The sequence below is a fragment of the Stegodyphus dumicola genome, chromosome 6, assembly GCF_044657685.1.
Source record: "Stegodyphus dumicola isolate Sdum_Otavi_A_Nest chromosome 6, ASM4465768v1".
Lineage (NCBI taxonomy): Eukaryota > Metazoa > Arthropoda > Arachnida > Araneae > Eresidae > Stegodyphus > Stegodyphus dumicola.
Genome location: NC_140773.1, coordinates 176,773,303 through 176,785,683, shown reverse-complemented (window position 1 = coordinate 176,785,683; position 12,381 = coordinate 176,773,303). Strand labels below are relative to the sequence as shown.

Genomic DNA, 12,381 nt, shown 5'->3' with positions numbered 1-12,381 from the left:
AAATGACGCTATGGTGTACTGACGATAAGCTCTAAGACTAGTCCAGTGAATTTTACAATATCTGGGCTTCACCACAACTGTGTGTTTAAGCTCCCCTGCCCACAATCTAAAGTGGCAATACTAACAATTCGCAAATATGTGGCATCTCCTTAGAGAGATGTGTTATGCCTCCATAATGATACGTATGTAATCCCTTCAACAGCATGTGAACAACATCTTCTTACGCAGTGTTAGTGAACGCTTGTGTGCCTCACGGTGCACACGTTGCTGGGGCACTGCGCAATAATTATTGCTACAACATCCTCGTGCCTTTTATCAGTGTTTTTATCTATGTCCTTAGCGATGCTACAATAATCAACGCCTTAGCAATCTAACCGCACTCTTCTTCTGCACACATGAGTATTCATGAACTCATCATTCATCATTCAAGATGTATTTGTATTTATATCCAACAGAACTGCCTTACACTAACATTGTGCTCCAGCTTTCATGTGACTTCATGTACTCCATTTATCTTTTTGTGCCTTAAGTGACTATGTGCATGTACCTGTTTTTTGTGCTCTCTGTTTATGCATTTTACGCATTGTGCTTTGTGTATTGTTGCCTTTGCATTTTTATTTTTATTTTTATTTTTTTATTTTTTTTTTAATTCTTATTTTATTTTTTTTTAAATGCGTCTTATTATCCAAGTATTTTTAGTTTAACTACCTACTATCTGTAACACCACAGCTTTCCTCTTCAAACTGTAATACAATCCTACTAATGCCCTTGTAAGGCCATGTACTTCCCTTTGGCAACCTCAATAATCTCCTGGTGCAGCCTCGTGTGGTTCCAGGAAGCTTTTGCCGTAGTTAGAGGAGGGTTTGGAACACATGCCTGTTTACCTCTGTTAGACACCAGGCGTTCCAGTCCTCCGTAACCTACCTACCTACCTACCTTACGCAAAGTACGTTAGAAGCAGATAGCTCTAGCTTCTAACGTACTTTGTTTTAGTCCGATTGATCGTGTACTTTGATTAGCCGAGCTTAAGTTAATTCAATCCAGTTCAAATGAAAAAAAAAATGGAATATTCAGTTATTACTTCTATTCGAAATTTCAGTTATTGTCAAAGTTGATTATTATACGTTTCAGAACAGCTGTAATTCACTCATCCCCTCCCAAGGGAATGGGACTATTCTCCGTGGCCGTTTCGCTATTAATACATATTTTTCTTTACATGACTGTATTATATCTTGCCGTATTATATTATAAAGTTTATTTAATTTAATATTTTTTTTTACATATTGTATACCTCTGGCTGTCTTAAATTAAAAAAAAAAAAAAAAAAAAACTTTTTGCAGTTTCTTGGAAGTACTTTAAAAAAATCGCATAGAACAACTTTCTAAATTTTTGTCTTTGAAGAACCAGATAGTTTGTTAACATTTACATTTTAGCAAATTCCTCATATTAAAAGATTTTGAATAATATATACAATGTTTTTGTATATAATTTTATACAAATACATCGTTACGCATAGCATATGAATTTTAAGAGATTAATGTGCTCACAAGATCCAAAAGTACTTCCGTTTACAATTCAGATTTCATAAAAATTCGAATTTCCTGCTTGCATGAATGATTTTTCTGAACTAGCCGATTAAAATTTCAAGAAATTTTGACGAATCGTTTAAAAATTGTACCTGCATATTTTTTAAATCAATAATATAACTTCTGTTATATCAGAGGTTTAGTCCCAGTTCTTTTTGATACTGATAGAATTTTCTAATTAACTACAGTAGTACCTGGCGATACGATGGGTTCACGATACGATGTGTTCAAGATACGAAGTGGAATATCGCAAATATTCGTGCTCGCGAAACGATACGTTTTTCGCGATGCAATCCCAATACTCTTGCCGCTTGAAATTGTTTTGAAGTTGGCACGCTACGGGCAAACCTCACGCGTCACTAAGCAAGCCTCAGCAAGCCTCAATACGTCACTATTCAAGCTGTTCTGGTATTGGTCGACGTGGCGTCATCTTCCTTTCTCTATAAATCCTGTTCTCCTATTGGTCGGCATCACGGCATCGTAGGATACCGTGTCCACGCAAAGCGTCGATGTGATATCGTTCTCTCCTTCTCGAGACCGCGTGGCGTTCGTACAGTTCATACGATATTCTTGTGAATTGTGTGATCGTAATATTATTTTGTGATAAACTTTATTCGCCATGGGTCCTCAATGTGCTTCTAGTGCTGGTGGTGATAAGGGGAAAAGAAAGTCATCGATAACCATGGAAGTGAAGTTGGAAATTATAAAAAAAATACGAAAGTGGCATGCGTATCATGGCTATTGCTAATGCATATGGACGAAACCAATCGACGATTAGTACCATTATAAAGAATAAAGAAGCCATTTAAGCCAGCAAGTCTGGAAAGGGCGTTACCACCTTCTCATACAATAGAACTTCCCTTAATGACGAGATGGAGACTCTTCTTCTTATTTGGATAAAAGAGAAGGAAATTGCTGGTGATACGGTAACACAAGCTGCTATATGCCATAAAGCCACTGCGATCTTTGAAGACCTCGCAAAAGCCCAGAGAGATGAAGGAGGCGAATGGACATCAACACAAGAGGCCCCAACGTTCAAAGCATCTCATGGGTTTCTCATGAACGATTCAAGAACGGGGATACATAACGTGGTCAGGCATGGGGAAGCTGCCAGCGCCGATGAAAAAGCAGCGCAAGAATTTATCGAGGCCTTCAAAAAGTTAATCCTCGATGAAGGCTACATCCCTCAACAAGTCTTCAACTGTGATGAAACGGGTCTTTTCTGGAAGAAAATGCCCCGTCGTACATACATCACAGAAGAAGAAAAGAAACTTCCTGGACACAAACCCATGAAGGATAGGCTTACTCTTGCCCTATGTGCGAATGCCAGTGGGGATTTAAAAACAAAACCCCTACTGGTATACCACTCAGAAAATCCTCGTGCCTTCAAGGCACATAATGTGTCGAAGGATAAGCTCGCCGTCTTTTGGAGGTCCTACGCCAAAGCCTGGGTCACGAGGCTTTTATTTGTTGAGTGGGTTAATTGCTGCTTCGGACCTGCAGTGAAAAAATATTTAGAGAAAAATGGTCTTCCTCTAAAATGCCTCCTTGTGCTCAACCTGGCCTTGAAGAACAGATACATCCCGACTTCGACTTCATCAAAGTGCTTATCTGCCACCGAACACCACTTCCATCCTCCAGCCTATGGACCAGCAAGTCATTGCTAATTTTAAGAAGCTTTACACGAAGCACCTTTTCAAACGATGCTTCGAAGTGACAGAGAGCACGCAACTCACACTCCGTGAGTTTTGGAATAGTCACTACGACATTGTCCATTGCTTGAAAATCATAGAAAAGGCTTGGGGTGAGGTCTCAAGGCGCACCTTGAACTCAGCATGGAGGAAACTCTGGGCAGCTGTGGTTGCAGAACGAGACTTTGAGGGTTTCGAAATCCCTACTGAAGAAGAAGCTGTGGATGATCCTGCTCCATTGGAGGAGATTATTTCTCTGTCAAAGTCTTTGGGGCTTGTTGTCGATGAGGCTGACATTGACAACCTACTCGACGAGCACAAGGAGGAGCTCAACACTGACGACTTGAAGGCATTGGAGGCGATGCAAATCAGCGATCTTCAAGAGGAACATTATTCGAGTGTTGAGGAGGAGGTGGAGGTGGCACTGACATCTACGGAAATACGGGAAGCCATCGGTTGGTTTGAAAACTTAAACAGTTTTATTGAAAAAAAAACACCCAGAAAAAATGCGTACAGCTCCTGCAATGGACAATGTGAATGACATTTGTATGAGTCATTTTCGAAACATTTTGAGGAGTCGTCAGAAACAGGCTTCTTTAGATAGATATTTTTCGAAGAGAAGTGCCCCAGAAAGTGAAGAAGCGAGTGTTTCTAGTAAGAAAACTAGAAAGGAAAGTGAAGACGATGATGTAGAAGATGATGTCTCACCTCAAATTTAAGTTCAGTTAGTTTAAAAAAAAAAAAAAAAAAAAAAAATCAAAAGATAAAAATTATAAAAAAAAAATTGATTTTAAGTTTTCATTACTGTGTCTGTAATTTTACATAAGAAATTTAATTTTAAAAGAAACTTAATTTAGTTTTAAGTTTTCATTACTGTGTCTAAGTTTTATAAACGCTGTGCGCAATTTATCAGTGTCGTAATAAAAACCATCCCTCGCTGACTGTACAGTACTTTACGGTAAGTGAAATTAATTTTTCTTTTTCTTTTTTATTTATTTATAAGGTTATTTTAATTTATAAATGTGGTATAAATGTTTATTGTGTGTATGTGGTACTTAATATACTATTTTGTGACTAATTATTATTACGTATAGACGATTTTGGTGTTTATATATGGGGCGTTGCACGAATTAATTAAATTACATAAGATTACATTGTTCATTATACGATTTTTTTACGATACGATCCTGGTCCAGGAACGGATTAAGATCGTATCGCGAGGTACCACTGTATATGTAATTTCTTTATATCTCATATTTGTAAACAACTGGGTGAATTTCTTTATATCTCATATTTGTAATTATAAGCGTATATATTATATGTAATATGCGTATGTATATATTAAGCGGCCTTTATTACATTATACAAAAGGTAAACACAATTATTAAACTAAATAAATTTAATACGAGCATAATGCGGCGAGATATAATGCAGTCATGTAAAGAAAAATATGTCTTGACGGCGAAACGGTCCAATAGCGAAACGGCGACGGCGAAAAGTCCTAGACCCCCAACCCGAAAAAAAAAGTTCCTTCCACAAAGAAGCAATCAACATTAATAAAATCAAGCATTAATTTCTATACATGTTTAACTAAAGTTCCCCCCCCGTCTGTCCAAATGACATCAGCGAGGACGAAGCTTATTGTCTTACTTACTATAGAAGGTCGTAAATGTTTTTTGACTGGTATTATTCTGTTGACTGTATCACAAATTTACTATTATTCATTGAGATGGTTTAAAGTGTTAATTTTATAAAATAATAATTGAGCTAAATTCGACAGCAATTTGAACAACTGGACTCATTCCAGAAAGATTGCGTTGTTAGAAGGTGAATGGCCATTTCGTTGTATTGCCAACCATATCGGGCCTCGTGAATGTTATAGTCGCTGACTGTTGCCGGCATCAGATTCAGGAAGGTACGCAATCATGGCGTATGGGTGTGGAAGATCTTCTTGGGCAACAGAGAGGAAAAAAACCGAAGTATTATTCAAACATGCTCGAACCGCCCTATTTGCCACGGTCTCGGACTATCAGCTAGCAGTAATCCGCTCTCTGCAACATCCTGTGAGTGCCAATTGCCGTTAATTAGCAGATGGCTGCGTACCTTTGGATTACAGGCATGGCTACCGTACGACAATTGCTTCTTACGCCACAGCAGTGTCTTCACAGGCTACAGAAGTACTGTGAAAAAGCACCATGGAGTCATGCTGAATGGTAGCTGATAATCTTTAACGATGAGTCTCGCTTTTATTTGGTGCGGATGACCAACATATTCACATACAGAGGCAACTAACTCAGTGCCAAAATGAATGTTTATTGTCATGCGTCACGCGTCCTGATGAGTATCATGGTATTTCATGTGGTACTAGATCACTGTTGGTTTTCTTCACAGTCCGTTCTCAACGTTGATGAAGTCCTTTAATCAATGGCTGTAGCGTTTGTGAAGGTCCGCTCCGGGGCTCTGTTAAAATGATTCTCGTTCTCATACTGCTGGCATCTGAAAGGCTTACCTTGCAATCATGGGCTTTACCATGGTCAGCTGTATCGCTAAATCTTACCCCAATAGCAAAATTCAGGGATGCTACGTATTTTTTAATAAGACTTCAAACAAAGTCTGCAAAAACAACAAGCCAGAATCAAATCTTCTGGGAATGAACTATCGCCAGATTATGTTACGGACCTCAACGACTCCATGCCGTGATGGGCCCACCAGCGGCCGAGCGGTAAAGACGCTGAACACTGGTTGTTCGGTTTGAGGTTCGAATCCCGCGAACGGGCTGGCTGCATGGGCGTTTTCGTGGTTTTCCCCATGTGTAACGTGTATACGAGCCAGTTTCCCTTAGAAAGTCCTCCACGAAGGCATCCCTCCCCTTAGGCAGATAGCCCTCGTGTGCCTTGCCATAATTGAATAATCCAATCCAATCCAATCCATGCCGTGATGTGTGGCAGACTGCATTAGAAATAATGGCGACCCAACATCTTTTTGAGAATTATATTATTTTGTAAGTGGTACAATAGATATTTCTTATGCAACTTTCTTTTTTCAATTATTACTATTATTTTTTGTGACTAATATCTACCTAACAAATAATATATGAATGTGACGCTTTCTTTTGGTTTCTTCTAGGGCAGAAGAGGCGATGACGAGTATTCATTTAAAATAAAAGAGTTTTTTTTTAAATTTTCTGTCGGTGAGGAATTAGTTGTCGCATATACTTATAAGAGCAATCTAGTAACAAATAGCTTAAATAAACATCAGAATAGAACAGAATTTCTTGAATTTCATTTAAAAATCACACATTCATACAACAGTCCCCGCAATATTGCAATATATGCGTTATTTAATATTTTGTGTGTAAGAAATTGTTTTCTGAAGAGGTTTGTGGTAGTTAAAGTTAAGAACATCTAGATGACAGTTTTAAGAGTAAAATACAATTTTTTTAATGTTATAACTAATAATTGTTGTATTTTAGATTACCGCGATCGCCTGGACTTAAAAAGCGGATTGCTTCTCGCAGTACCAATACCTGAAAGCTTTCAAGAAGACGGACAACGTACTGAAATGGTAATCGAAGAAGCACTAAAAGATGCCAAGTAAGATTTCATTTTTAATGAATATTTGCTTTGATTTCGTCTACAAACTTCGGACGGATATTTCAGATGTAATGAAAGCAACAACTCACAACTTTTGTTTTATGAAACGGTTTCCGCAATGCATTAATTTTTTGCGAATAACTTTGCATTTTTCTCGGTTTATGTATAAAAATACAATGAGTAGCTTGCAAATTTATAATTTCGTTATGTTGAATTATATTAAGTTATAAGCCGAGGAATCAGATGCCAGTATAGTTAATTTCTTAACTTATACGATTTTAAGCATTATTACGTTGATTGCGATTTTAAGCTTTATTATTATTATTAGTACAAACTTGTCACTGCATTTAACTGGTTTTATGCCTGTTGCAAAATAAAAGAAATGAAACCTATGTATGTGGTTTTGTTTCATTTCTCTGAATAAATTAGACTTAGGAAGCTGTAAGATATTTTCTCTTTCCGCACCGCATGCCTTCATGATGTAATTGGAAAGCACGTTCGGCTAACATTGGAAGGTCCGGAGTATGAGTTCTGGCGAGCAAATTGATCATTTTTTACGATTTTTGCTCGGATATAAACTTAAAGACCTTATAAAATTTGTTGAATTCGTTGAGAAAACTTAAAATTTCCCATTCATGCAAAATTTTACTATTTATGCATTTGATTTCAAATCTGGAAAATTCGCTTGTCGTATTAATGATCAAAATGATAAGGAATTGTCGTTTTGATATATTTAAATTATATCCGTTATTCCAGATATCGCCTTTCATTACTCTTTTCCATTATTTTCCTGTATTTTGTTTTAAATGAACGTTTGTATGTCTATGATGCACTTTGGAATTTTATGACATTGTAGGAAATAAGTTTGAAGAAATGTATTCTTAGGATTTCCAGTAAATAGTTACAGTGGAATTCAGAATAGAGATTTTAAAAAAGGGAATGCTGGTGAAAGCGATGAGAAGCAGTCTGAGTTTGCAAATACTATTTAAAAGATAAATTATTATTCACATTTTACAATATTACGCCACAAGATTAATGATTGGAAGAGAACAAATATCCTTTCATACTCATTGCAGTCTGAAGTAAGCCAGTTAAAGAGCATTAAGGATCTTGAACCGTGCTTCTTGCATTGTTGTCATTTTGGCTACATGCATATACATTGGTGTGCAAAAATTAAGGACGAGACGGTTTTTTTCAATATAACTTTGTACAAAAGCTTTCCAAATCAACACATTTAATACCGTAAGATCCCCAATACGTAAGGACATGAGTAATGTAAGCAACACTTACTAAAAGAGAAATCAGAGGGATAAAAAGAAGCTTTATTGAAAAAGTAGCATGGAGCGCAATGCGACTGAAGGCCGAAACATCCCTGTGATGGGTGTCCAGCAAGAAACATCCGGTCTTTAATAGGGGATATGATCTCCCCTGACTGCTAGGCAGGTTTCACAGCGTCTGCCCATGCTGAGAATGAGGGTGTCAATGAGTTGTTGTGTCATTGCTGCCCATTCGTCTTGCAGCGCCAATCGAAGCTCCGGAATCGTTACTGGTGGTAAGGTACGAGCTTGCCAAGCGTCTGCCTACAAAATCCCATACATGCTCGATGGGATTGAGATCTGGAGATCGTGCCAGCCAATCCATACGTTCAATATCCTCACTCTCTAAGAGCTGTTCGACAGCTACTGTGCGATGACATGGTGCATTGTCGTCCATGAAAAGGAACTGCGAACCCATAGCGCCTCTAAAAAGACGCACATATGGAAGAAGAATCTCGTTACAATAGCGGGTCCCGTTGACTGAACCTGCGTCGAAGATGTGAAGGTCTGTACGACTACCAAGCATGATGCCTCCCCAAACGAGAACACCGCCACCTCCATACCTGTCCCTTTCAATGACGTTCGAAGGATGATTGCGGCTTCCCCGCTCTCTCCAGATGAGTATGCGATGAGAATCGCTAATCAGACTGAATCTGCTCTCATCTGTAAAGAGTACTCGTCCCAATTCATTGTCTCTCCAATTCCGGTGTTCCCGGCACCACAAAGAACGCCTTCTCCGATGGGCAGGCGTTAGAGGTACACACCGTACAGGGCGTCGTGCAAACAGATCACCACCGTGCAGTCTTCTGGCCACGGTAAAACGCGATATTGGTCGTCCAGTCGCCTGTGTCGTGTGTCTAGCGATTTCTCCCGCTGTCTGCCGCCTGTTTCTTCTGGCCTGTAAGGCAATATACCGGTCATCTGCGGGTGTGGTTCCTCATGGACGACCACTACTAAACCCCCGTATAGCTATTCCTGTAGTTTGAAATTGTCTCCAAAGTCGTGAAACGATGCTGTGAGCAATTCCGAACTCTGCAGCCACACTTGTCACACTGCGGCCTTCCTCCAACTTCCCAATGATTCGACCTCGGGTAAAAGCATCCAGATGTCGTGTAACAGATTGATTATTCGCCATTTCTCGCTGAGGCAGCAACTCGGTGTGATTTTAACTGCTATACGGCGCGCAATCTCTTTGCCAGAAATACTGATCTTACACCGAAAACATGCTTTATACTACTCAGACACTCCCCATTAGTCTACCTGCATATCTGCGCATGTGCTACCGTACATCACCTTACTTAATCTCCTGATTGGTCTTTCCATCCGTTCTGCCTCTTCGTTCAGCTGATATGCTAATTTTTCGACTTCGTCCTTAATTTTTGCACACCAGTGTACTATCTATGAGCAGTTTTGCATGACATTACATTAGTTATTTGAATTGCTCTATCCTGATTTTTTTTTTTCTAATATTCTGTTTTTTTTTTTTTTTTTTTAATGTTATTTTAATTTTTAAAGGCGAACGCCAAATGGCAGTTAGAATGCGTTTTTTTAAACGTTTGTAGTTGGGTTCGACTCGGGACCTCTTCACATATAACAGAAGCACGCTTTTACTTGAGCGTCAAAACCACTGAGTGCTGTTTGTTAAAACTTCCGTGAACCCTGCAAAATCGCAACACTGGAAAGGTTTTTGAGGGACATGAGATTAATAAAATTAACAATTTTTTTTTAAACAAAAAGCTTGAAATATACATTTTGAGAACCTTAGTCGAGTGTATAGGTTTACAAAAGTAATTTGCTAAATTTTAAACTTGATTAAACGTGATTAATTGTTTAGACATTTGTGTTATAGCATATACTCCAGTATAACGCAATCTTGCTTAAAATATGTATTGCAAGGAAAAAAAGGGTTATCATAAAATTGCTTACTTGATATGTTGTTGACTGTATTTTTCAAGAAAGATAATCGAGTGCTCTTAATGCCACACCTTGGAACAAAAATTAATAAATAACTTTTAATTTAACGCAAAAATAAAAGAATGAGTACGAAACATTTTTTTTATATGTTTTACTTATGGAAGGTTAGATTTCTTTTTGAATTATATCATTGATATGCTGTAGTTATGGACTGCAATACCTAACAAGAAACAATGATAATTTGTCATTAGTTCTTTGCATGTGTAAATGCTATATCGCGCAGTGCACTGCCCTTTAGTTTATTGCAAAGAAAAAGTCTTTCTTAATTATATATTCTTTACGTTCCTAATTTGGCACCTTCAGACTGCTTTTTGTTCCCTAAAGTGCAGATGAATCTAAACGGAACAATTTTGAAATGCCTTTTTAAAGAGATTGAATCAGAAATCGAGGAAAAATTATTCCACCAAATAATTTCCGAAAAGGCTTTATGAACGTAAGAAGGGATATATAGTATATGGAGAATGTGTGTAGAAAGTTAAATAGTGATGAAGTTGTTTTCTTCAGATTTTGATTTTTCGTAATGAAATTAATTCTAAAACTTTGCAAACGCGTTATGAAAGATGATCTTATTTTAGGTTAGATGCTGTAGGTAATATGATATTTATTTAGGTCTTTCTTGTACAGTTGCAAGTTAGGAGATAAAAATCGTCTCATATTGAGGCCGGTGTGGTAGATCTTTTATTTATTAATTAAAAGCAGTATTTAAAATTTTTCAAAATAGTTAAAAATCTTGCTAATGACCTTAATATTTTAATACTATATTACCGCTGTAACTGAAATTTCTTTCGAACTGAAACCACTTACATGGATGGAGTGCGTAATATCGCCGAATAGTGCTAGCACATTCCTGGCGAACAAGCTGGATCCATCGTGCTTTTCCCCGTGTCTAATGTGAATGTGGACTAATTTCCTCTAGAATTTCATGCACAAAGTACCCTTTCTACGGCAGATAGGATGTGTGTGCTTTATCGTAATCTATGAACTTTTTCTCAGGTTTTTTTTTTTAAATAAATGCTTCACTCTATTGTTTAAACAAAATGTTCAGAATAGCCGTTGGGGGTTGAGGGAGGGAACTCGTTTTTATTTGATGCGTTTCATGAATTTAAAATGAATCTAAGAGACTCGGAGGATTTCAAAATTTTGGTTCAGCGTTTTGTGAATTTGCAAAGGATCTTTATATGCGGAAATACGAACAATTTCATATTTCTGGATTCAGTGTTTTAACGTATTGAATTGAATTGAATGTACTGAAATTGAATTCTTCGCGCTAAAATTGTTCATTTGGCCGATGGTCGTAAAGAAGCATTTGGTGAAGTATAATACTAAAAGCATTTCTATAGATTAAGTGAAAAACTTGTAGTTTTACACCACTGGTATAGCAAATCATCTTTCTGAAATGAGAAAAATTGAAAAATCGGAAAATTAATGTGTTAATACAGCGTTATCTCCAGAACTGTTTTAGCAACAAAAGGCCGATTTTTAGAAGGATAATTGAGTTTTACAAATAAATGTTTTGCTTGATTAGAAAAAGCATTTAAAGCATTGTTTATTCGCTTACAAATCTCGATATTCTCCGAAATATGGAATTCTCCGAAATAAGATAATTCCGAAATATGGCTTTTTTCGAAGTGAATCATACCCCGTACCTTGTGGTTAGTTTGATTCATTACAGTTTCCTCACACCTAAAAGAACTATCACTTGCCGAGTCCTGCACTTAGCAAATTAGGAGTTATCCATCAAGAGTTGACGTTTGAAATATTTACTGATCAATAAAAACGGCAGTCTTTCCTTTTCATCATGATATCTGACTGCCTTTCTGAACAAGACCTTGGAAAACTACAAGAATTAGGTGTTGAAGTTTTGTCTCATCTGCCCTATATGTTCCTGGTATGCCTTTAATTGATTACCATTTCTTTCTCTCCTTGGTCAACTTTCTGCCAGAAATATATTCTTAGGGGTTGAGAACAGGAGACAGGAAACGCCTTTTAGGAGTTTTGGAATTCTTGCATAAGAAAATTTTATTTCTCTCGGTTAGAGTTGCTTGCCACGCAGCAAAAAAATTACGTTAAACTCCTTAGCACATATTTTGATTAAAATTTTCAATGTGCACCTTAGTGTAGGCAGTTAAAAACCGCGAAAGCTATCTTAATGATTAGATAGGAAGATTCACATCATAATTTAGACTAGACCTAAATGAGTAAATGCTACATTGTATTCAAT

At 37.4% G+C, this 12,381-nt stretch overlaps 1 protein-coding gene across 4 annotated transcripts in view; it reads left to right on the top strand.

The window, feature by feature from the left end:
- Window positions 1-12,381, top strand: part of LOC118191787 (uncharacterized) — a 426,838-nt gene that overhangs the window by 70,018 nt on the left and 344,439 nt on the right. For all 4 annotated transcript variants that reach the window (XM_085819193.1, XM_085819195.1, XM_085819194.1 and 1 more), the window contains exon 8: window positions 6,750-6,870. In XM_085819193.1, the coding sequence (XP_085675319.1) occupies window positions 6,750-6,870 (121 nt within the window). The remainder of the gene's footprint in view (window positions 1-6,749; window positions 6,871-12,381) is intronic.